Genomic DNA, 26,210 nt, shown 5'->3' with positions numbered 1-26,210 from the left:
TTTTGCTTGATGAACAAAGGCAAATAATTCTGTCTTCCTTGTTTCCCTTCCTTAGTTTTGAAACCGGGGGGGGGGGAGAGAGAAAAAAAAGCAAAGCTCTGGTAATTTGTTGGAGTTCAAGCTTGTATTCAAGGAATATTCCCAAGAAACAAAGGCATGTTCATTTAACTAAACTGTTTGTACTTACGTTTAAAATTAACAACCTGGCCTCAAAAAATGCTGCCTGTTATATCAGCTCCAGTGAATTTTACAGATGGGATTTATTATCATCTCATTTAATATTGTGTGTAATACATTTAAGTTTTAAAGAACAGCTGTAAATGAGGTTTCAAAGGAAAATGACAGCGTAACAGGTTTGCAGGTCTTTCATCAAGAAAATAGGATGTCCCAGGTCGTGTGTGTGTGTGTGAGACGTCCACGTGCTGTATGTACAGGCACTGGAATAAAATCTAGTCTCTCAGCCGACAATTGCGGTAGACTTTGGGCTGTGAACAGCTATGTTTTGAAGGTTAAAAATTATAACTGGTGTATCAACCTATTTCTTAACCAAGCTGCGTATATGCTACTATAACCGTGGAGTTTCAAAGAATCAAGGAGACATTGATTTCTATGGAAACTTTGATCTGTACAGAATCCTGCTTGCACAATTTATTGCTTTTACAGTGCTTCAGTCTGGCAGGCTCTAAATATCTTTCTCTAGCTATATTATGCAATGGGCCTGGGTTATGGAATATTATATTAAAGGCCCCTGGAATTCTTCAATCCCTGAAATTTTTGCAGGAAGATTAAATGAATTCTGCAGCAGGTTCTTCTAAATTCTATAGTAATAATATCCAGGCTGTCTAGACTTCTGTTCTTTGGAGTCTATAGTTGTGCTGTCACATAACTAATTAGAGAAAGTGGGCATATACACACAGGTTAGGGTTTCTGCTGATCTACTGAAGAGTCCACTCTGCAGTTCCTAGGCTTTAGCCATCATTCGTATGAAAATGAAGAATATTGGTGGTGTTCTCCTGAGTGGCTATAAGTGCCCAGCACTGGTTTTGTTATGCTTTTATCACCACTTAGGTAGTCATCTTTAAAATCTAATTATTCTTGTAAGCCCATAAGAGGTACTCGTTTTATCCAGAATGTGAATCAGAAGGGCGGTATTTTGCTAATACCAACCATCCCACTCGAGTTGTAGGAAGTCTTTCTGAACCTCAAATATATAAATTAGACATTTAGGTAATTGCTGCTTTATTTTTCGTTACTTTTTTGTCAAGCTGAAAAAGAACAATGAACTTTCTCCTGATGAAATAATTCTAGAAAATTTCATTATTTTACAATAAGAAACTACAGCTTGAGTTCTCAGCTCTGGTCCAGTCACATTGTAAGTAGCATCCTAGTTATGCAACTACCAAGATCACTCGTTCTTTGAAAAATCTTTTTTTAAATGTTTAGAATAATTTGTGAAGTTTTATCCTGTGGAGGGGGTCCTGCAGAGCTTCTCAAGTAATGCTCACCTGCTCTCCCCTGGACAAAGGCCACTTCTGCCTGGCAGGGCTGTTGTTTTAGTAAGATTCGGGTGAAAGAGATCCCAAAAATCTGTTTCTGCAACTGAACAGTTTGATGTTCTTGTAGAACTAGGGAACTAGGCCATAAAATTTTAAATACTGGAAAACCCAGTAATTTCAGCACTGATTGCTTCACGGAGTGCCCTTACAGCCTTGCAGGAATCCATACTTTTGCCTTTTTAACGATGCTGGCAGGTGACAGTAGAGATGTCTTTTATTAGCGATAGAAACTTTTAGCTGATAATTAGACTGCAAATGGACTACTTTATGGTTGTACTTCTCTAACAGACCATATTTAGAAAGCATTAGTAAGACTACGTAGTTAAAAGGAAGAGAGAATGTTTCAAGAAGAGAGACAATATCTAAGACTTTTTACGTAGTCACAATTAAGTTACTAAGCAGCCATTAACATTTATTGCTTATACTGATAAAATAATTCATTCCTTACTTTCCAGGCCCTCAGTGATTTACCTCATTGAGAAAATCTGACACCATCTCTAACTGGAGTTTTTTCTTATTCCGATTTCTGCTGTGGAATCTAAGAAAAAGGCTCTAAAAGGTGGAATCAAATATAGTGTCTGCTACCGTGAGGCTAACTAAAGCAATAATTACATCAAGAGAAAGTCAGTAAAACTGGAAAGAGAACCTGGTAGTCTACTGCTTTCCTGCAAACCGGCTCTCCATTTTCTTTTTTTTGTTAGTCACCGCTTTATCTTTTCAGTGCTGCAAACTGTGTTGCTATCAAGAGGCTGTGTTTTCAGTGCAGATACCCCACCTTGTGCCTTACTACTTAGGGAGGTGTGTTTTTCAACAAATCCTGGAAGTGTACGTACACGTAAACGTTCTTATTCTAGAACGGCACTGTGGAGACCCACAGAGGAGCTTTCGACCACCCGATTCACCACTTAGCTGGGCTGTTCCTTGGTGTAGAACGATAACCTGAGTGGGGGGCCGGGCAGCTGTTCCAACAGGCGGGCGTTCGACTCCTTTGAGCATGTTCCCGCGTAGCTCTGGAGCCTGGTTCTCCACATTTGCTGTGGCGTGGCCGCAGAGGAGCAAATGTTCCCTCGGATCGAATCAATTCCTTTTAATAGTCTTGGAGGATTCCGCAGAGAGTAGCTTATTTGGTAGAGCACCTTTTATGACGATGCTACAGCAGTAACCCTTCTGTACCATGTTTTCATGCTAGGCATAACTGGTATTTTATGATTCTCAGGCAGCTTTTTTCATATAACCACGAGGCTGATTCAAAAGCCTCTGATTTTAATTATGAGCACGTTCCCAAAATAGAAATTAAAATGTTCATAGACTAACTTTTTTGGTTCCGTATTGAGAGGAATTACTCAACTATGCATTGACTTTATGCGTTATGTGCTGGCTTTGATTGACAACAACTTAGTGTGTATTTTGATCAAGTATTTATGATCCAAACTAAACATTAAGACTCCAAATTGATCCATTTTTCTTACAAGCGGTACTTGTATGCTTAATGTTAGGGATGCCTGAATACCTTGCTGGATGCCCCCCTTCTCCTCTGGGCAGCTCAGGCGGAGACATAACCCTCTGCTATCTCATCCCTAATATGCAAGTAATGTTAAATGTCTGATAAACGCTGTTTAAAATACATTGTATTAAGGATTATCCAGGATAAAAAAATGTCATAAGGCAGCAGATATTTCTTCTTAAGTGCTAAAAAGGCTTTTAGCCCTTCTGGGTGCAGGTTAAGCATGCACATTGTTACAAGTAATAAGATGAGAAAGTGGCTTTGTAGATCTGATACCTCACCACAAGTTCTCTGCCTTCTACTGTCATCCCACTTACCTCTGACATCAAATCATGGTGGAAGGGTGCCTCAGCAGAGACATCAGACATTTGACTGTGTAACACGCTGTATCGTCTATCAACTTTGTGAAGTTGATAGCCTTAGACTGCCAGTGCAGTCTTTCCCAACAGAGGTGGTCACGACAGTTTCCCAGGGAAGGAAACAGAACCAATCTATAGAGAAGGCTGCCTCTCGTACTTCTCTCTTGTCCTTCTGCACTTTTCAGAGGACTTCAAGGATGGTCAGGTGTAACTGTAAACTCTGCACTGTTCTCCTGTCTCCTTCCCCAGCTTGTCGTCCCTCTCTTGCTTCCATAATTCTATCCTGGGAGACTTCCCTCTTCCCTGCAATTTTCAAATAAGAATGACATTATGCACATTTGTATATAGGTTTAGATACCTCAGCGTCGTTTTAGAGACCAACTATTAGAATTGTTAATAACCCATTACTCCATTTATCCATATTTTCATTTAAACTTCTTGGGACTTGTGATGGTAGTGCCTAATTTATGACTCCAGGTCATGAAGTATGGCCTGATTAAGTATATGTAGTTTATTTGCAAACAACTTTATAAAATTCTATTTCGGTCTCACAAAGTCAAGCAGCTAAAATCAAAGAATGTGTTTGTGAAGGCTGAAGTCGTCCTGTGAAAAATTCTCAAAGAGAGACAGTGTAGATTTCTCCAACAAATACCTTAGAGCGATAACTATATCGCAATAATGTATGGGGAATTGCATGTGCTGAGGTGATCGACCTGATCCGAAATGAAAGCTCTTCGCCGACGAGTGAAACGGCGCTGCCAGTATGTCACGTACAAATGCTCGAAGAAGCCATTTAATTAGCAAAGGCAAAAATATAAAAACAAGAAATAGAAAAAGGAAAACAATAATTTACTGGAAATATTTTTATAGCAGATGTTGAAGGAAAGAGAGGAAAATTAACATTTGAGGTGCCAAATGTAAAATTAATCAGTTCCTCAACAAACTTCTGGCACGTGAACAGCCAGTAGCAGTTTGTGTGTACTGCGGAAGACACCAGCGAGGACCCAAGACAGGCAGACAGGCAGGGCTGGCAAGTACAGTCAATGGATCAGGAACAGCTTTAACCAGTTTGGGGACATCTAAGCCAAGTGGTAGCAGCATGCCCAGTGCTTCTTGTGAACGCACGGTCCGGCAAAACCCAGTGCCAAAATTCCGTGACATTCAAGACCAGCACACAGCAAGCTCCACGCTACTGGCTGTGCTGCCCCACCCGGGTTCTCTTAGCTCATCACAGTAAGCAGCAGGGGTTTCGGGAGCAGTTGTGGCATTGCTCCCACCAGCTGGCACGCTGTGTCCGTGGTGAGCTGTGTGGGCGTCCCAGGAACCCGTGTGTGTTCAGGGGCGTACAGCGAGACAATAACCTGAGCTCTACAGGGTAAGGGCAGGGGTTCTGCACCTCCAGCTCTAATGGTGGCTCCAAGAGAGTTACCTCTTTTGTCTTTCAGTTGCTAATTCTCTAACCTATTCCTCTGCTCCCCTTCCTTATAATTTGGCTGGTGAAAGAGGAAGGGCCGAGCACTTTGGAAACGCTTTGCTGGAGGTGGGGGATGCGTAGCCCAGGCTGACGATGGCTGTACAAAGCCTCTCAGAGCACTCAAACTCCTGAGGGAGTCACATAAGGAATGAAGGGGCGAATCTCTCTGTATGTCGAGCAGGTTTTGTAGGAAGGTGTCCAAATCAGGAAGCATTAGTGAGCTAAGGAAAATAAAAGAGGCAGTCCAGAACCACTGGCAGGGCAACCTCCAGTATTTCTGGAAGCTTAAAAAAAAAAATATTCCAACTCTAAATTAGACACACACATGAGTCTGTGGAGTAAAATGAGTTAAGAGTATTGTAAAAAACAGATTTGCAATGTGTAGCAATTATGTGCTAAGTATTTCGTATTTTACATTAAATTAATTAATAAAAATATTGTAGAACTAGGAAAATTGCAGAAAGTTGTTAGATTTTTTTCAGTTTGAGGGTTTTTGCTTCTTTCTGTGATTTTTCTTTTTGAAAGGAAAGAGCATTACAAATTATTCATTACTATTTTAAAATATTCTCCAATTTCGTTAATTTGTTAAAGGCTACTCATTACTAGATATAAAGCAAATTTGGAAATATGGAGATAATTGTGAATTTTCCCAGCTGTACATTCCATCAGTCATGATGTTTTCTCTTTAAAGACAAAACATGCACAGTTATTCCTTTGCCCCCATTTTTCATAAAAACAACAACAAAAAAATTACATTAGACATATATAAAATCTTAAAAATCCCCCCTTCGGGGAAATAGGGAGAGGTTGAAATTAATGGGTTTTGACCAAGAACATGTGCCAATTTTCAACCACCTCATTTTTATGACAGCAGAAGAAGCTCCTGAACGAGGAAATTTATAGTGGAAACGTTGGCAGGAATTTACCTAACGCTGTTTAAATGGCACCACTATGTTAAGAAGTGCACTGGATACCGGGCAGCTTTCTGTGGAGAACGATAAACATACCAGGTCTCTGTAGGGAATCTCAGCAGAGCCTTTTTCATTACCCGGAATAGTGGGTCTTTTTACTGTGATGTTGCTTTTACACAAGATACACGGGAATAGAGATGAAAATAACATTCATTAGCTGCTAAAATTTTTATTTCAACATATTCTATAGCGTGTGATTACACGGTGCTTACTTAATTATTTTTTATTCCAATAGCTGTGGTTCTGGTATAGTCTTTTTTATTTTATTTTATTTCCCCCCTTCTTTGAGAGTACAGATGTGATGCAAACCCTCAGAATTATACTGTTGATCACTTGCATGCTGAGCTGCATGCTGGTAATAGGAAGTGCCCTGAATTAAATCTTAGGAATTTAGGCTGGTTCCCAGTGAAGAAGTAAACAAACAGCATGAGAATGACAGAGCAGGAGTTACACCTTCCCACCCTCTCCTTTCCAAACCAGACAGTGTTTTTAAGCCAGAATTTTGCACCTAGTCCATTTGGTATTAATTTGCATTGGTTTGCCATGTGAACAACGGTCAGGATGTTTTCCAGAATAGCAGCAGAAATTAAGTAGGTATGTTATTTATAACCACAAATGTTAATGTAATATCTAAGTATTATGTGCCTGGTTTTGTTTTCTGAATGAAAACTCTGTACTTCGGGTCTTTCTTTTGTATTTAATCTGCATCTGCTTTCCTGCAGGGTGAGATCCAGCAGCTGTTGATTATAGCTGACCCCAGAGCTGCATATGACTATTGCGAGCATTATAGCCCAGACTGTGATTCCCCAGTGCCCAATGCTGCTCAGGCTCAAGATCCTCAGGTTGAGGAGGTGAGTAATCAGTCAGGTATTACTAGATTTACTGCATGTTAGTGGTAGTGGTGGGCGCAGGTTACCCGAGGAGCATTTACAGCTAACCGGCATGCGTTGCTCTAGGCATGAGGGACGAAGGCTGCAGGAGTACATTCGGTTTTGCTATCCGCTCATTTATGTCAAGCATTTGAAGGCGCCTATCACACGGGTATTTGAATAACCAGCACGCTCAATTAAGTTAAACTGTAATTCCTTAAAAAATGATAGCGATATGAGTTTGTTTAGTTGTATCTATTTGTTCTTCCTGTGTATGTTTACCATTTAACTGATGCCGAGTACCGTCAAACGCCGCGCTTGAAAGATACGGGAGCTGTGAGTGTTCTGCAGTCGTAAACGTCTTCTGCTAGAAATGCCACGTATTTTAATGAGCTGTGTCCGGTGTACAAATGCACGTACACACAAAATTACTTCAGCCAGCTCCAGTCGTAGCCAGTAAATATCAACGGGGACAAAACAGAGTTGGAATTTTTCCCAGAAACACAAAAAATGTTTACAGAAACCATTTGTCACCGTAGACAGTTGTCACTGCCATAAACCGAGTAATTCACTGAGGGCAAGATAGTTCCTCAGGTTAGACCTCTGAGGGTCCGCAGTTGTATGGGGTGTTGCACACATTCTAAATGCCTGCATCAAACCCTGTGGAAGTGGAAAGCTTCTACAAAATATAACTAGTCTTAATTGAGCTTGGCTCTGGACAGTTAGTGTGTGCTCAGCTGTGTGTGTGATCTGACTGGTGATTGTTGCTGATTGCTCAAGAGGTCACCATTAGAAACTTGCTGAATTGTTCTCAGGTGCCTGCTTTGAGCCCATTGTGAGACAGAGCTTTTCCTAAATACATGATCATTTCGTCTGTTGTTACTATTTATTCTTTCTGACTGAAAATTATGTCATCAAGTGACTAAGGTCCATAGGGCCCAGAACTTAGTGCAAAGGGACTCCCAGTTGAAAGGGACTCCCACATCCAGCGCATCAGAGCTATCGTTCCAGGTGCGTCAAGGCAATTACTCATAGGCAGGGGCCTTTCCACGACATTACAGTGTGTGGAGTCTGGTCTCTTCACGAGGGCCCTGCAGGACCTTCTGTCTGTGCGCCTGGCTACGTGCATCTCCATGCTCTATATTCCAAAACAGAACAGGCTGAAAGCATATTGTTGATATTTTAGGGGAAGAAAATAAAAGGTAGCAAAATCAAATTAATTTTTTCTTGTTATTACATTTCAAAGAAATGTGAAATTTTGCTTGGGAAATTTCCTGGGCTCCGCTGCCTTGCGACTTAGCGCTCAGACCCTTTTTCTATTTCCTGTGCAAAGATCTGGGAGGTTTGAATAGGGCAGTGCTTTTGTACTTCGAAATGAGACTAAAGAGTAGTCAGTCTAATAAACTCCTCTTTGTGGGAAAAGGTTGTTAAAATCATCCCTCGGTCTCTTTCTTGAAGAGGGATATATCTAAATACTTAAAATGCTTTAGCTAAGTTGGGACTACTGCCACCTCCAAACTCGCATCAACTCCTAAGCAGGCGGTGACATGGCTCAGAGAGATTGCAAACGTTTGCTTGCTCCGGCCACCACCGATGGCTCCTGGCCTTTAGTGTAATGCATGTGGGCAAGGCTTGGAGTCCCCAGAAATTAGTGGGGATCACACTGTGGATTCAAAAACCTATTCTAGATGAAGAAGGATGAATACTTGTGCTTGATTATTAGCAGTGACAACTAGTGAGTTATTAGGGTGTAATTCAATGTTTCTAAAGGATGTAGAATATGAATAAAATAGCCCAGGGATTCCATTCCCTCCATAATGGATGACTAGCTGAATCTCCTGCTGTCAAATATTATGTTTATACTATAACAAAGATGTTTAACACCAGTGTCAGTTGAGAGCACTCATTTGTAGATCAGAATTAAAAATAATTATAAGAACTAGGTGCACATACATAGTTCTATGCTCATCGTACAGAATTCCCAGTTATATACTGCATATCTGTTGAAAACAGCCTGTGAGCCCCAAACAAGGAAAGGGAACCATGAAATCAAACAATAGGTGCTGTTCTGGAGCCTCCTGAGTAGAGACCGTCTACAGCCTAACGCAACTGCCACCGGAGTCAGCAAATATCGTTAAATTCAGCAGCCATTGCAAAAATGCTTTTGGGGTTAGTGGTTTTTTAATGTGTTTTTCTAAGGCCTATTTTTTTGCCCTGTGGGAGCACCTACAGAGAAAAAGGTAAAATCAAAGATCTTAGTTTGTAATGTAACATTTTAAAATGAATTTGAAAAAAACTTGAACAGAGCTGAAAGATTACGAAAATGGGGCGCTGCCATTTCTGTTTGCTTCCATTTATTGCTCTGAGTGGTGACTGAATCGTTTTGCTTTCTGAACCAAGATGCAATTTCCTTGTTGCTATCCATAAGCTCATATGTGTAACTTCGCAGGAATATCCCAGTGAAGTCAATGGATCTCTTCAACATGTTGTGTAATAGTAATCCGAAATAATCACATCAGCAATACTACCAGTGCGATGACTGTGCAGTGGAATAATTGGCTGACTGAATTGCCCAGAATTACGGGATTGTCTGCTAAATGATAAAAAAGCAGCTTGCTAAACCTCGTTATCTTTTGAGATGCTGCCTATCGAATCACATGGATAATTCATTTTGAGGAAATAAGTGAAACCAGTCTTATTTAGGTACTGGAAGAAGTTATGGAAGAAAGCAATGCTGATTTTTTTGAACTGTGATTCCAAAATTAAATAAGGTGTTAAAAGGTAAAAATATATTTACAGGCAGCCTATATGGAAAGCAATGATTTCAAAATGCCTGATTGCATGTTTTGAGTTTACAAGTTTGATAGTGGTATCTGATGGAATTCATAGACTTAGACCTTCATAAGGCTCCTGATTTGTCAACATATGGTATTTGAATTTTAAAAAAAGGCATTGTATGGCAGAGATGAAGTACTTGACAAAGAGATTTGAATCTGGCTGCCTTATTAAGAAATTACTGTAAACCGAGAGCTATCACTGAATTAACTTTTTAGTAGACTTGCTTAGGAATTTTGCTAGCGATATAGAAATGAGTGTAAAATGGATGCTATTAAAATTTTTCAGAAACACTATATTGTAGAGCAGCAAACGATGATAACACGACTAAAGGCAAAGAGACCCACACAAGGAAAAGAAAGAAATGCAGGGCGAACACTGAGAAGAGGGAGATACTCTGTGCAATACAGCCTGCTTGCGTGTGTTAGCAGGCGCGCAGCCGACTGTCCCCGTCTGTGGGCTTCATCTGCCGCTGTGCCGGTGAAAGCACTTTTGGGGGTACGTGATTTACCAGGCTGGGATACTGACCAAGCTGAAAGCCAACGTGACGAGGTTACTGTTTAGCTAGATTGACTTCCCGGTTTGATCTCCCATGTTTTCGTACCAGCTCCTACAGGAGAAAGAGGGAAGACAGAACTCTGGACTAAAGGCTGGGCCGGATTGTGCCTTTCAGTGTCAGCTTTGGCTAAAGCCAGCAGAAGCTGAAAATGTTTGTTGGACAGTAACCTCGAAAGACTCTGGTTATTAAAGAAGGGAGACAGTTTGTACGTGGGCACTCAAAGCAAAACTGGCAAAAAAATGCAGTGCATGCCTTGGTTTGTAAGAATGCAGCTGCGGTGTTACTTCTCTGTGCGCTGTCAGCTGAGGTATGTACTGGAGCGTCACATACCGTCCTGGTGTTCAGTCACCAAAACGTGTATTGCAAAAATGGAAATGTCACATGAAAGGTACATAACTGTTGTTGTTTTGGGAAGTGGAAAACTGAACGTCTGACTTGGCCACAATAATGACAAAAGCTTGAGGTGTTGCTCAGTTCGCATATGCAAAGAACCTTCATGGAAAGAAAATACTGGCTGCAGACGAATGGGTTGGGGGGAGAAGAGAAAGTAAGTTAGATTATTTCAGATGGGAAAAGATCTACCAAAATTTTTAGGAATGAAGGAACAAACGTCCAAAGCAGTGTATCTCTAGATATCCTCAAGCCAAGGATAGATACCTTTCTAAAAGTTTTGGGAAATGTAATTTATACTTCAGCTGGCTGAGTTACAGGGTGACTGGGAGAAGTTTTGAACTCTGGAAGTATAGAGGAGTTAGTCAAGGTGGTCTGAGTCCCTCCTGGCCTTACATCTCTGAGCCTTTGAATTATTACAGACCAGAATAAGAAACTGATACTTGGCTTAGAGGAAAGAGAAAACCTGTGGGATTGCAGAGCCTATTAACATGCATTTCCAGCACTGACTACAAAACCTAAAGGAGGTGGTTGATTTTTGTCAGTGAAATAGTAAATTATGTTTGCAGAGTTGCACCTCCGTAGCTGAATAGGATTTCTTTTGGTACCGCACACCTCGGTAGTCTCCTGACAAGTTCACAGCCCAGGAATGGAGTTTTTCTGAAAAGTTGCATCATTTTTAGACCACTAAAGAAACAACTGGAGAGAAAGATTTGTCTCAGGTGATGTAGGTTTAAAGGCAAAAGTACTTTGTTTAACTCGGTGTAATCCTCATTACCCTAGGCAGTGTTTCTTTCTGCAAAGGAGCAAACAATCGCATACCCAGCATTGTAGTGTTTTGGTCATTTCTTTCAACAGCAGTGCTGGCTTAAATGAGTCCTTTCCTTTTCTGTACTCATTTCCACCCTATGCCATCTTTCCAGTTCAGCTGGTAGAATTGTTTGTGCGTTTGTTGGGGGCGAGGTCTGAGACTTCAATAAAAGACTAAAATATTAGTAGACTAAAATATAGACTAAAAATATAAATTAGTAGGCTAAATATAGGCTAAAAATAACTTACCAATCATAAAAAGGGAAGATTGATGGAATATATTGTAGTGATCTTCCATTAAACGAGCTTGAGCATGCACGTCACATCGTTGCAACCTCAGGAGTACAATATTTGCTTTATAAAATGTTAGGTTTGTGTCAAGACCTTAAGACCATGACTTTGCTCTCATATGTAGGTCTACCTGTTCACATCTAAGCGTCTTTACTGATGATACCTTAAGTGCTACATTGAGATTTTCTTTTTCTCGTTACCTTTTCTTTTTACCTGGGCATCAGATTCGAACTGTGATTTGGGTGGTGCAACAGAGAGGATTTCAATGCCTACTTCTTACTTGCAGGGTCCCTTCACCACTGAATTAAGTGCTGAGGTTACCCTAAATAAAGCTCAGGAAAAATTGAGCGTCTCAGAGTGGGAGTCACAAAACCAGGAAGCTGTGAATAAAGACATAGAGCTAGCCAGCCTATGAAGGGAGGATATATCTTAAATTCTACCCTCTTTTACAAGCTTGCTCAGCTGTGCTATCTTGATCCCCATGCCATCTCCTGCCTAACCAAGGTCAGCCTCCTGCATCCTCTTCCATCGCCTCTCCCTTCCTATAGGGGGTTGGGTAGGAGTGACCTAAGGACTTCAAGATATAAGCTTTGGAGCTGGATTTTAATTCTGTCAGTACCTTTCTGGATCCAAGTAACTGCAATATATGGCTAAACAAGGTTTATTTAACTGGGTGATCTTTAACTAGCTTTTATGTACAGGCTCTGCAAAAATCTGTTGAATTTGGCAGCTTGCCCGAACTGTGGGGCTTTCTGTGGGCAGTTCATACTAAGCCATTAGGATAGAGATGCATGTGAGTGACATTGCGGTACGGAGTGCTTTTATTCCTCTGTTTTGTTCCAGCTTCATCAGACCTAAGTGTCATTCAGTCTGAAATTTGAAAATGGGAAAGCAACAGATTAATAGCGATATCCACACCTTTTACTCTGTTGGTTATTATCGGTTATTTCCACCTTCACAACATGCTTTCATTGAAGTGTACATCAGTCATCCTTGTTCTTGCTTGTGAATAGCAAGGTATGAATCTCTGTAACTTGTTGAGTACAGGGTGGTGACCTCAGCAGTTGTCGCTACACCACAAAGGTGTTGCCTACAAGTTGCTTAAAAAATAGTGCTGAATCTGTAGTTGCTTCTAGAAGAAAACAAAAGAATATCTGATTAGAGAAAATGCTCAAATTTGAACACAGCAAGGGGGAGAGAGTACTTCCCAACCGGACCGAAGCAGGTCGTTACTTGATGAGCACAACTGTCAGTTCTCGGAACTTGCAAGCAAAGTCATTGATTTACAACAAGGAGGAGGTTGCCAGACCTTTTGAGGAACATATTGTATCCTGAAATATATTCATTAAGGGCTGCATGCTATTGTCTTATGTCAGAGGAGGGTTGCTAGAGAGTTCAGAATGTTTGGCGCAATTAAATAGCTTTTGGATAAAGAGAATTAAGTGGAGAACAAACTGGCCAGGAACTTTAGAAAGTAACTCGAACAGTGCACTAGCATGATCTCACTCTGGTGTCACAGTCATTTTACCATGCAAAATCTGGCCTGCAAATTTTGGAGGGCTTTTCTGTAGAGAAAGCAGACAAACTGAGGGGCAAAGAGCTGCAAACAAGTAAACTGGTAGGCAGTAGGGAGAGGAAATGACCGAGAGATGTGAGTTCTCTGTACTAGACTGTCGCCCTTCCATCACAGAGTTTGACAGAACAAAGGCTGATGGTTAATAGTATGGTATCTTCATGAGCCCCGCAGTGGCTCGGAATGGCTGGCACCGGTGGCTCCAGGGTAACTCGCTGAATGTTAGAATTAAATGACAGGTTGTGTTACTCTGGAGCCACTGGTGCCAGCCTTTCTGAGCCATTGCAGGGCTCATGAACACAGGGGCAAATTGGCCATCTGTCTTTGGGACAAAAGGGTCTTTTGCTTTGTTGATTTTGCCCTATTCTCCTGTTTTTCTTCAGAGTATTAAAAAAATCATGCTGATCTTTAAGATTAATTCAGTAATCATTACCTTTATTTCATGCCGAATGTGCAATTCGGTTTTAAGATCAAATGTGGAGATGAAATTATATTTTTAAATTATCAGGATTAGTTTTCCTAAGGAAGTTACACACCTGTGCTTTTCTTATAAATACCCTGTGAATAGTCTGGCCTCTGTCTTGTTTTCAAAACCCTTTCTACTATAAATGGAAATGTATTAAATTCAGTTCCAGTTCAATCACATATGCTTGGCCAGCTCACAGAAATTAGAGCAGGGAAAGACCTCGCCAGTCTTCATTTTCCTTGATGTTGGGCAGTATATTTTCTGGAGCGTCGTCAGGTCTAGTTTTCAATGGACTCAGCTATCAGGCTTTCAGATCTTCTCTTGGAAGATTCTTCGGCAGCCCAATAAATCACGCTGTCTGACTTCTGCTGAAGAAATTGCTCCCCGAAGGAACTCTGCTACATTTATTTTGGACCTATCCCAAACTAATGGATTACTTGAAGAAATGAAATGTTTGCCTTTAATGAAATGAACTTGGTAAAGTAAAGGTGCAAATGGCCCCCAAAATATGTCAGCTTGGAGGCCTCATGTATCCTTTCAGACCCTGTTAATTTAGTGTCCTTTCAGGTGTTTGACTGATCAGAAAGAGTAGCTTTCTGAAGAATACCAAAAGATAATTCTTTTCACGTTTAATTTCATGTTTAATGTCATGGTTAGAACTGCAGTTAGCTAACTTAGCAGGTGTCTAAAATAGTGATCTTCCTAGCACTCTTTCTGTAGATTTATAGGCTTTTTCTTTAAGCAATTAACATAATAAAGAACCTTAAATATCTTGTTTTTCTTTTGACGCAGGCTATCTTTGGAAGTTAAAGATTTTGTTCTTATGTCCTTTTATCTCCCTGCTTTTATCACTTTTATGAAAAATATAAGGACTATGTGGTAGAAGAGGCCGTCTTTTAAATCTTTTAACTTTCCTTCTGTCCTAAGATTGACATCTACTGCCACTTATTTATTTACTTTACTGCATCTGATTTTTGAAACTCTCATTTTGCCTTGCCATCCTTTATTTTATTGCATTTTGTGAAGTGTTAGCGGGCCTAGAATGTTTCAAAGTCATCTTTGCCTCTTCAGCTGGCTAGATGATTTAGCTAATCTTTAGGCAATGGAAAAATTAAGTTTACGACAGTTCTTTGGTTTAAGATTTAGGTTGTTATTTCCTTGTAATTTGGAAAGGTAAAGCAAAAACTGCTGAAATCTGCATCCTGGAATGGGGGTAGGTTTTTAGGGTATGGATAGCAGAAGAATTAATTTTCAAAGTAAGACTGACTTCAGAATATTTAAGTCATTCCGCAGTTGAAAGAGGCCTTGCATGCTGCTGATCTTCTGCTTCTAAAATTCATCTGATGAAGAAAACAGTTCATCTCTTTAATTGGAATTGCATGATGATCTGGTAGTGTAATATAATCAGTCTGGTAAAGAAAGCATGAGGTCATAGTGGAAAGATTTTGTCCCATCAAGAAACAGCAGGTTTTATTCTTCCTTTCATTTTTAAGAAAACAGTCATATGTGATATTCATTACAAGGATGGCTGTTCTGTAACTATTGGTGGTCTTACAAGAGAAGAAAAACAACAGAAAATTGCATCACATTTGAAGTATGTGTTACCTGATGTCTCTTAGCTGAAATCCCTTCACCAAGTTCCAGCTATTGTCCAAGCTGAAGCTATAATTTTGAGTCAATATTTTTGATATTCATGTGAAATCACTGGGAAAGTTAATACAGTTGTAAATATTTTGCTACTGCTACGAACACTTGGTGAATCTCATCTCTGCTGTCTCAGATCTGTAACCACCCCATTACCTAGCAGTATTAGGGTTTAGGTAAGCTTTCATAGATCTCTCAAGCCGGACTGAAGTAATGCTGCACAGCTGCGGTAGGTGTATTTTGTGCTCGGCTAAGTCTGTACTCGTAGAAGGATCATTAGAATGATCCACAAGCTGAATGCCCCTTTAAATCCCATTCCAGCTTCTTGATAGTCTGGCTGCATTCCTGCCCGGCAATATCTTCCTTTGGTCTGTAGCTAACAAAACAAATGATGCTCTCTCCAACTACACTCTTCATCGCTGCCATACTTGCTTTTCTCCCCTGCTTTGATTTCCTGGTAGAGTTAGTAGTCTTGACTAAATTTAGAAAGTGGCAGGAGATACTTTTCCATCTACATTACTTAATTCTGAAATTCTAGATGCTTTCACCTGTATTTTCAAGAGTCTGCTTGCTCTCTTTCCTTCGATGAGCGGTGCAACCATGACAGATTTTTGTGAACGCCCCAACTTCGGTGAAGTCAGGCAAGGCCTGAGATAGCATGGGTTTTGCACTCAGAAATGTTAGCTTCCAAAATGTGCAGGCACTTTTCTCAAGGTTTGTTGAGGCCTCAAACTGAGCAGCTCGTACCTCTGGCTCTGGTCATCTGAGTAGCTCCAGAAAAAGACGGGATATGTGCCACATATCTAGCCCTGACTGTTAATGGCAGGGTAGGCGTGAGTCGCCAGCTTCACAGCAGGCGAGTGAGTAAAGCTCCATCATTCACTCCGTTAAATCTGTTCCTGGTATTTGTCAGTTTAGCCCTCATTTAACTGGCCAGTCCTTTACCAGTCCTGTTTTCTCATCTTAAAAACAGCCTTTATTCAGGTTGAGTTGATAATATCATGCTGGTGGAGTAAATCATATTTCTGAAGTACATCTTTACACCAGTTAGGGGTGTAGAGATGCATTCCTCCATCTGGACAGATGGTGCCTCAGGAGATACAGGTGGAAGATCTTGCACCTATATTTCACTAGTTGAAACAGGACCTGTGCAGTACGGTACAAAACATGTTCTCCCTGTTTCGGCTGGTGTGAAAGGCTAGGGTTGCTGGTCTTTCTGAAAGAAACGCCTGGAAGGGAAGGATTGCTATGAATAAGGTCTTTCTATGCAGGAAGTTTAGGGCTACTGCATATTCCCACTTGGAATATGTACCAGGGGACTACAAAGTACTGCCAATTAGAAACTACTTGAATATGGTTTCGGCATGGTGGCCACACGTCCTAGCTTGTAGGTTCAAGAACTTGTGTAATACCCCTCTGATACTGTGCTCTTAAAAAGGAAGGAAAAAAAGAAGTCCATGGAGAAGATCTTCACTTGCTTGGCAGTAATCTGATCCCAGCATGGAAACTGGCATTCCCCACTTCTCATCCACTCCGGTTCTTTTTGTCTGTGTGCCTGCACAGCCCTGCAACCCAAATGTACCACTGTATTTGTGATAATATTTTGCATATGTCAAGAAAGTTCCATTTCTTTAATAGTGAAGCACAGTACCCAAAAGTAAAGCATTTTCTCTCTGGTTATGCATGATGCAATAGATCTCTCCATATACTCATGCTTTTTTGTTTGACTGTTTTCTAGTTCTCATTCATAAATGTCTGGCTTTCCAAAATATGCCTCTGGCAGATCTTAGCATAAATATCAATTATTCACCACTTTCTTTTTTAATACTAACATACTTGGCACACATATTTTTCCTTTCTTTTTGTTTTTTTTTTTTCCAGTCGACATTTCTGTTTAGTTTATGCCCTCTGAAGAACTCCTAGTAACCCACTGCTGTAACTTTATTAGTCGCATAGTTGGCACAATTCAGCACAGCCATTCAGCTTACCTTGAGGGAAGCCATACTACTGAGATTTGAAAAACAGTTACAATACTGAGCACCCCAGAGTTATATTTTAATTGTTAATTGGTCAGAATGAATGCTGGAATGAATGCTTCCAGTTTCAGAACAGGTCTACGGTGCTTACTAAAAAGGAATCTACATGTCTGGAAGTTATTAAAACAAACTCCTAACAGCATATTTAAATCTAAATCCAGCTAACGAAGCAGCGAGTCTCTCCAAAATGTACCTCCACTTATCCCTTAAGATATTGGATAATGTAGCCTCTGCTGTTTTGGTACCAGTAAAAATTACCCAGCCGGGTGTTTGATTCGTGCCGTTTGGCTGAGGCGGCATGTAAAAGTGTGCAACGGGTTGTCACTGGTAAGGCGGGATGGCTGAATTTGACAAGGTAAATTCCACTAAAGGCTTTTTTTTCCTCCTTGTAGATCAACCTAGTTTTCAGAGACTTCTTGACAGAAGATTAGCAAATCGTATTTTATGTATTTGCACACATTTTTATCATTTCCAAAGAAATGCAGCAATTTCAATGCTCTTCTGTAACTGTTTCAAACGGCTGTTGCCATCCATGTGGATATTTCTTTCCTCTGCTTCCTTCTTGTGGTCTCCTAGAAACTTGTCGCTGTGTTTTCTTTTCAGGATGTCAGTGGCGTGCTTCGTTAGAAGCAGGTTGTATGGAGTTGCATTTCCAGAACTGCACAAGCCAGAAAACATGTTTTTATGCATTTACACATCTGTAAAAATGTATCATCGCTGCCCATGAGGCCCTTGGACAATTCCATGCACAAGTCAAAGGTGCTTCATTGACTTCACTGGGATTAGGGCCGAATATTAATTTACTGACCAGGGAGAGATAATCACATATTCCTCACCGGGTTTAAGTCTAAAATGCTGCTGGCTTTGAAAAGTATAAATGGAATCAACTTACTTCTGTGATGCCAATGATACCACTGATGAAATCAAAGCATTGCTTACTGTATATAAAGGCAGATATGAAGTGCCCGTGTACTTCACAGAGAGGCTATTCTCCGCCTAAGATGATAAACATTTTGTGATTTAAGTGTGGTTTGATGTCCTCCTATTGATGTGCAATGTAGTTTTGGACTAGAGGTTTCTAGATGTTTATCAAATCTCATGACTAACCAAGCTGTATGTGCATGGCTGTAGAAATAGTCAAAAGGATAATCAAATAAAAAGCATCTGACTTCTTAAAAAGATCTGTATCTTCTTTTTAAGAGAAGCTGTTGCTCATAGTAGGGCTCAGAGGAGTCATGGGCGTGAAGGAGCAGAAGCCCATATAAAGGGGTTTTTAAGTGATTAAGGCCTTGCAGTGTTAGGCTTACCCTTCCCGAGGAAATCAACTTCTCTGTATTTTTGGCGCACTAAAATCATAAGTACAAGATTTGTATCAAAAAGCTTTGCCGGGGAAAACAGTTAAACTAGTAATTTGGTCACGTGGTAGAATATATTTTGGACCGTGGAGTTCTGTTTTAATCTCATTTACAATTTCTTCTAAACTGTCAATCTCTTTCTGATGCTGATGATATTTGTGACTTCTCTGACTCCTCAAAGTCGTTTGGCAATGTAATGTACCACTCCTCCCAGCAGTCTAATGAAACGAGCAGACATTGTCTTCGTTTTACAGACTGTGACGCTGGCTTGTGACAGGAGAGAGGCCATTTCAGAAGTGGCCAGCTCACATGAGGCACATCAGAATATTTCTTCCGAAACAGGGCAAAGCAGGCACTTGGCCAGGCTCCGGCCACACTTCCACCTTCCTTTGGCTCCCTGGGGACGTAAGGGAGTTGGTAGCAGCCATGGGACTGCTTTAATGTAAAGGACCAACCAGTTCCTGTAGCTTCAAGCACGATGGGAGTGGGAAGACAGTTTAGAGCTGCCCTTTCTTAGGCGTGATGAGTAGCCCTTGGTGCACCGAATACCTAGAGCAGTATCTTCGTGGCACAGCCAAGATTACAGCTCAGGAGTGCCTGGCTCCCTAGGTCATGTTCACAACATTGCACAAGCCAATTCTAAACCTGTTTGCTCTTGTAAAAGTTTTGTGGGCCAACTCTTCATTTGATACTAGTTATTATAGATACAGAGCTATGGAGCAGTTTACAGCAGCTGAGGATCTGACCTTTAAATGAAATTATACCAGTGAAGCATTTGCTTAGGCAATGCATACTGTGGAGCTGCCCTGCTTTTGAGAACTCTCCAGCAAACAGGAGGAGGATAGCCATGGTTACTTGTGAGTTGTGGCCACTTTCCTGCATCGGAAATTATTTACCCTATTCGTGTCAGCTATTGGCATCTCTCCACTCTTCTGGTCACCTGAAAACAACACAGGTAAAAGAGTGTAGGTGAAATGAGGCATTATTTGCAATTCAAAGATTAAAGACGTGATTTCACAAAGGTCAATTGGTGCTCCCAGAAATCCAAAGTATAGTTGATTCTTCTGTGCAGTCCAATAAAGAGAGTTTTTTCCTGGCACCACTACTTGTTTTTTTATGACTTTTGCATTGTGCTCTGAAAGAAATAATACATTGGGTTTTTTTCTCCAAATGAATAACTGTATCAAATTGTTCATGCTACCTTAATTTTCTTAAGCTTTACTCCTAAGTAAAGGTTAAGATGCTTTCCAGTATTGCGAATCTAGTTTGATACCACTAACACGGGAATGCCTGATATTTTTCCATTTGCAATGTAGTACGCACCAGAAGATTTTATCGAGTATGACTATGAGTATGGGGATGCAGATTATAAAGACACTGATTCAGTAACAGAGGGACCCCCACTGTTCGAAGAGACAGTAGCACAAACAGAGGTAACAGAATCTGATCTGTTTGTTGTGTGGTGTCCAGCTGTCCCCTACCACATGGTTTGTCAGTTTGTGTCTTCTCTATATAAGCTTAATGTTTTCCTTTCACTCATTTCTTTACTCTGTAGCTGTAGCACTTGCTTTCAGTTAGAGATGGAAGGTCTCATGGCTGACAGCATTCATCTCACATTTGGTTACCCTTCTTTCGTTCATGCTTTCTCAGTTCTCTTTTCATTTTATTTATGTTTTCCCATTCCATCTTTCATAACGTTTGCAGAAGAAGAAAGCCATGGTCAAAAAGAAGAAGAGGACAGTGGCCGCTAGCTCAAAGGACAAACCCCAAAAGGCCACAACAAAAAAATCTGAAAAATATGCATCCAAGAAGAAGAAAAGTTATCAAGCAGCAACAAAAGGCAAACTAGGGGTAAAGGTAGCCAAGAAATAATCAAGATCTTTCCCAGGCCAAGACTGGAAGATCTCTGATAATAAGAAAAAATATACCTAACCCCACTAGATGAATACGTCTGGTTAATAACATAACCTGAATAAAAGTGATACCTCTCGAATTTTTCCTGCAGGATTCTTTTTAACGATGTACCTTTTCTTTCATACTAGGTAAACGTTGTTGATGGATTTCAAGAGTATAGCATAGCTGAAAACGACTATGGGCCCCAGACCGAGGCTCCCTCCAGAGCTACTGAAGCAAATGAGGTAATAAGGACTCTTGAGAAAATGACAGGCAAAAATACTTGCTCGCCAGGTGTCACCGATTAAAAAAGCACAAACACATTTTAAACGGATGAACGTGCATCTCTGTACATGTACATATCTCTATATAACAGCAATTAATGCAGTTTTATGCCTTCTCAGCCAATATCAGAACCTACTATTTTCTTGGGCAGAATTCCCATTAATTCTGTAGAAATCTGCTGAATCTTTAGACTGGAGAGTTCCTCATTCTGGAAATCATCAGTGGTATATGCTGGGAACTGCAGGGTTGTTGCATCCGGTGCGGATGTGACTGGAGCTATGTCTAGTATAAACTGGGTTAAATACTAGACATAGTCCTAATCTAAGAGGAAGTGAAGTCTCGAATTTTTCCTGTAACTTTTAAGAGGTGGCATAAAAAGAGCCTAACGCAAGACAAAGAATGGCTGCAACCATAGCAGTGTATTGAAGTTGAGCCAGGAGCCATCATTTCCTTTTAATAGTCCTTCAGCTAACTAAACCAAATCATTTACTTTTCACTGAGGTTCTACAAAACATTGTATTTTGAACTGACAAAAAGGTAAAATGATTATTTTGACTCATGTTAAAAACCGCGTTTTTAGCAAGCCACAATGACAAGCCTAAACATTATTTTGTTAAGATTGCTACACCTAAAGCCAGTGTTGATTAATATGTCTGCATATTAATTAATGCTAGTTTTAGAAAATGATGGCTGATTATCAGAAACTTTGTTTTCACTTTTATTTTCAATTTTTCTTTCAAAATGAAGATATATTGTTTGAAAGATGTACAAAATTGACCCCCACCCCAAACATTTGAAAAGAGACAGAGAGTCCCTGTTTGTTTTTTTGGTTTTCCTGCTATTTATCTTGGAAGGTGAATTAAGATACATTTTACTCATTCTACTGTAAGCTGTTCTTGTGTTAGATCTCCTGTTTCCTTCTCACAAGTTGATCAACAGAGGCATATTTAAATTGTTCTGTTTCTTGGGCAATTATAGGCCAGTTGTACAACAGTGCAGTCGTTATGAGGTAGATCCAAAGCACCAAATGCTTTCCCTAGTGAAAGCAGTTCTGCATAAAGGCAAAATTTGGCTTGAAATTGGTTGAGATCCACATTTACTCTAGCTGTACAGCAGAAGTAATTGTCCTGTAGCTGATGGAACTGTTAAATTAGAATCTGGCCTGCTATTTTAATTGCAACATATTTCAATATCACGGTTAGATCCAGATATTTTTAATTGCTGTGGATGCTGATTAGCATTTTAATATCTTTTTAAAGATCGTACTAGTTCATCTTGTCTGGCCATCTAGAATATCCATCCCATATTTGCAATATCTGAACTTTGATATCTTTCAAAATTATCCTTTCAAGAGACCTCTGTAACAGAGCAAAGCAATCCTCTTTTTTTTTTTCCCCAAATGGTTTTGTACATCTCAAATATACCATTCTTCTAAACGGCTTTGGTGCTTGTAAATTGGTTGCTTGGTTTGACAGTTTACATTCTTGAAGATGAAAGCTTATATTTCAGAGATGTTCAAATTGGTCTGAGTTTTGCAGGTGGAATTTGACTCTGCCAAAAAATATATAAAATGCTGTGATAAACACGAAGCATGACTTTTTGAGAGATAAATAAACCTCAAAATCATTGACAAGGGAAAAGAAGTTGAAACATTTAGCTCAGTGTTGGTAGTTATAGACACAAAATCATAAAGAAGGCTGGGCTTAACTGAAGTTGTCGCTGTAAAAGGGTCTGAATTTATTCACTGCTCATTGTGGTGCATATGTTCATTCATGAATACTTGTAAGTGTGAAACCAAGCAGGGAAATTTAGCTATATTTGGCACTAAAGTAACACGAAGCAAGCAGTGCACATTGAATTCAGTGGTTTTGGAAATAATAATTAAAAAAAAGCGTATGAAAGCATTACTTTGTACTACTCACACAAAGATCTTTTAATTGCTCTGAAAGGCCGGACTTCCCTTCCTTCAGACTCTAATTAAAAGACAATATGCTGTAGTTCTACTGTTCTTTCTTTTGACGAGTCGTCACGGTGGATCAGCATATGCTTATGTTGCTTTACTAACAGTAACTCACGTATTCCTCCTATTCCCAAATCTTTGCTACTGATACGAATAGCAAAATCCTGTTGAAGAAGTATTTGCTGAAGAATACATAACTGGAGAGGATTATGATAAAAAAACTGAGGAAACTGGATATGGAAGCAGAGGAGTAGACCTCAGTGAATCTGATCTGCTGGTAGATGGAGATTTAGGCGAATATGATTTTTATGAATATAAAGAATATGAAGAGAAACCAACCGATTCCACTAATGAGGAGTTTGGTCCAGGTGTTCCTGCAGAGACCGATATCACAGAAACGAGCGTAAGTTGATGGAAGGCATAATGCAGATTAATTTAATTCAGTGATTCTTTTATTGTTGTACAGTCTCAGAACTGTACAGAGCCTGATCCAGAGCTCCTTGTACATCTTAGATATAGTCTCACTTTTGGTTGGGCTTGGATCAGGCCCATCCTCTTGTTTTAGTAATCCTGAACTTTTTGTTTTTGTTAAATATAGGGGTTTTGTCTCTTTTGGTGAAGGGAATAAGGGAGGGTTGAAGATGGGAGGGAAAGGAAAGAAGAGGTGGAATTCCAAAAATAAATAAAAAAATGAACAATTTTAAAAAATCTTTCTAAACTAGAGCTAAAGCTGGAAAGAGCATAAGTTCTAATGCAGGTGCAAGTACTGTAATTGAGATTTGTATATGATTACCCTAAGAAGTTGAAATGCATATAAGTGTCTAGAACCCTATGGCTTCTGCTGCTTTCCAAGGAGAAAATTCCTGAGTGGGAAGGTGAAGGTCCGAACCCTTTCATGAAACTCAGCTTAGTCAATGGTGACAGGTTTATGACCTTGCAGGAGTGATTTAACAGCTCGGTATATATAAAAGAAGATAGGATGACATGGTGGATCCTGTGAATCATGCTCTTTTTTGTGTGTTTTATAGCTCTCTCTTTCCCTCTGACTTAATCACAGGCTTAACAGCAAGGCTTTAATTTTCCTTTAGTTGTGCCAAGATCCTCATTTACCAGTTTACCAGACTGTGGAAGCTGCAAAGAAAATTAATACAACTAAGACTGGAAGCAAAATTAATTCCCGTTTGGACTTTTAATTGGGAAGGCCCTGAATGTAGTAGGAAAGGAGAATTTTGTTTGCCCTGTTTGCTCAGTCCTATCTTTATTTTCTCCTCACAAAGTCCAAACTTCAGTTTACAAAGGATCCAAGAAATAACAGCAAATGCTGTGAGGTTGCTTTTCTCTGCCAACCTTGAAACCCATACTTCTGGATTTCATTTATCACTCCTTTTAAACCCTGTTGGGGTCATTGTATTTTTTAATGATCCTTATCTATGCAATGTGATACGAGCTTACTTTTTTCCTTCTAGCACAGATGGGGACACTGTGGCAGAATGACACAGAAAAGGTCAGATTATCTGCAAAGCAAAGAGCCCGTAAGGCACCATTTGTGCCTGCATTAAGCAGATGACTGCGTAGACTCTATCCCCTGGTGTAAATTTCAACCTAAATTGCCTTGCCACAAAACCGAAGGAGTCGGGAAGCTTGAATCAGAACCCAGGCTCTGATCGGTGCCAGCTTTATTACAGCTCTCATCTGCTGAACCAGATACATCATATCGTTTTCCTTTGACATATGAATATATTTGGAACAAGTGAAGTTCTACCTTTCATAAAAAGGGCAAGATGGAAAGTCCTCAGTACCCGGAAACTTTCAAAAAAGGGGCAATATTTCCAAAGACGGAGACCTGATGTAATTTTTTACAACCAATTTTCATTAGTGTAATAAAACATATTTTCTCTATACCTCTTGCTACTTGACTTTTATGAACTATTGAATCACTACTAGTGAGATCAGTGCCTTTATAAATCAATACAAAATGCACAAGCCATGGATCTATATCTATCTTTCTCCTTTCCAAAATATTTCATATTGAAATACTGTAACATTACCCTGAACATTTTCAAATCCCCAGCTATTTTAGTATAAACGTGGAATCATTCTACTGAAATGAAAGCATTTCAAATTTTCATCTGATGATAGCTGAATTTAGTTTCTAGTTTGTGGTGGATATGTTAGCTATCAAGGGAGGTACTTCTGAAGGAAAATATGAACCTCCTGGTCTGAAGAAAAAAAAACCAGTTTCTTCTTCTTTGTGTGAAACTCAAATCTGTCTGTGTTCTGCCATTAGCATGTGTTATTCACCTGTTGTTTTCGGTACTTCTGTTATCTTAATCCTGAGCCCAAAACTTCCCATAGAGCTGATCCTAAAAGAATTTTGTGGTTGATGGCAATTCATGCAGTTAGGAGGCAGAACTGGCTATCCATGAAATACCATTTCATGTTTACAATGGCACTTAACTCCATTCCCGCTTATGCCATGAAGTCACAGACTCTTCTCAGACTAATTTACATGTTGTGGATGTCTAATGAAAAAAATTAGGAGCTTGAAAGGCACTGCCCATATGGGACCAAGAGATCTTTTTTTCCAGCTTACTTTAGGCTTGCTTAACTCAGAAAGCCACGAAGAGTCATTGTTAATTGCCAAGCAAATGTCCATTCAGACAAGAAAAGAAACAGCTCTGTGACTTGCACACACAAGTTTTAGATTCTTAGTCTGAAGTCCTAAAGCAAACCATGGGGTTCAAACTCTTGCACATCATTGGAAAAACTACAAATGGACAATACCCAGTAATTTGAAACGCGCACATGCAGGTTTTGCATTTTCCATTTCTCACGTATTAAATATTTTTGATTGTATGGTTTGTCCCTGGGACGTGTTTTTTGTAGCACTGATCAATTCCAGCTTTAGCTTTCAGTTAGAGGTTGCTCTAGTTCTTTATTGTACCAGGTCCTTAGACCCTCTACTTACTTATTTTCATTTTTGGGGCTGTTTTTACTGGGCAGGTGACTGGACATGGAGCTTATGGAGAAAAAGGCCAAAAGGGAGAACCAGCTGTGATTGAGCCTGTAAGTACAGATGTGGGTGAGTTTTTCTTTAGCGCTATATAACATATGTACACTGTTGATACATCATTGTCAAACCATGTTGTTCATGATAGGATGGCACTAACCTTATCCTTGATCTCTGAAACAATCACCTGCAGCGTGGATGATGCAGAAGTGAGATAGCGGATAGTAGCCTGTTCAGCCTTCTCTTTCGGTTGCACAAAGGACTAACCACATGTTCTTTAAAACAAGGAGAATTCTTGTGCAGAGGAAATCGGAGCATAGATCTGCTCTTCAGGCCATTTAGTAACTACAGCTCGGACAGACCTACAGAG

General features: G+C 40.0%; 1 protein-coding gene across 4 annotated transcripts in view; it reads left to right on the top strand.

Annotated features, from left to right (window-relative positions):
* The window catches only part of COL11A1 (collagen type XI alpha 1 chain), a 164,754-nt gene that overhangs the window by 32,268 nt on the left and 106,276 nt on the right, over positions 1-26,210 (top strand). Inside the window, exons 5-10 of one of the 4 annotated variants that reach the window (XM_064455617.1) lie at positions 6,587-6,715; positions 20,009-20,125; positions 20,397-20,543; positions 20,735-20,830; positions 22,988-23,233; positions 25,834-25,896. In XM_064455617.1, coding sequence (XP_064311687.1) covers positions 6,587-6,715; positions 20,009-20,125; positions 20,397-20,543; positions 20,735-20,830; positions 22,988-23,233; positions 25,834-25,896 — 798 coding nt within the window. The remainder of the gene's footprint in view (positions 1-6,586; positions 6,716-20,008; positions 20,126-20,396; positions 20,544-20,734; positions 20,831-22,987; positions 23,234-25,833; positions 25,897-26,210) is intronic. The other 3 variants (XM_064455620.1, XM_064455618.1, XM_064455619.1) reach the window with 3 other exon arrangements.

Source organism: Phalacrocorax carbo, chromosome 6, assembly GCF_963921805.1.
Source record: "Phalacrocorax carbo chromosome 6, bPhaCar2.1, whole genome shotgun sequence".
Lineage (NCBI taxonomy): Eukaryota > Metazoa > Chordata > Aves > Suliformes > Phalacrocoracidae > Phalacrocorax > Phalacrocorax carbo.
Note: the sequence above shows the minus strand (reverse complement) of the source record. Positions and strands in the feature narration are given on the sequence as shown.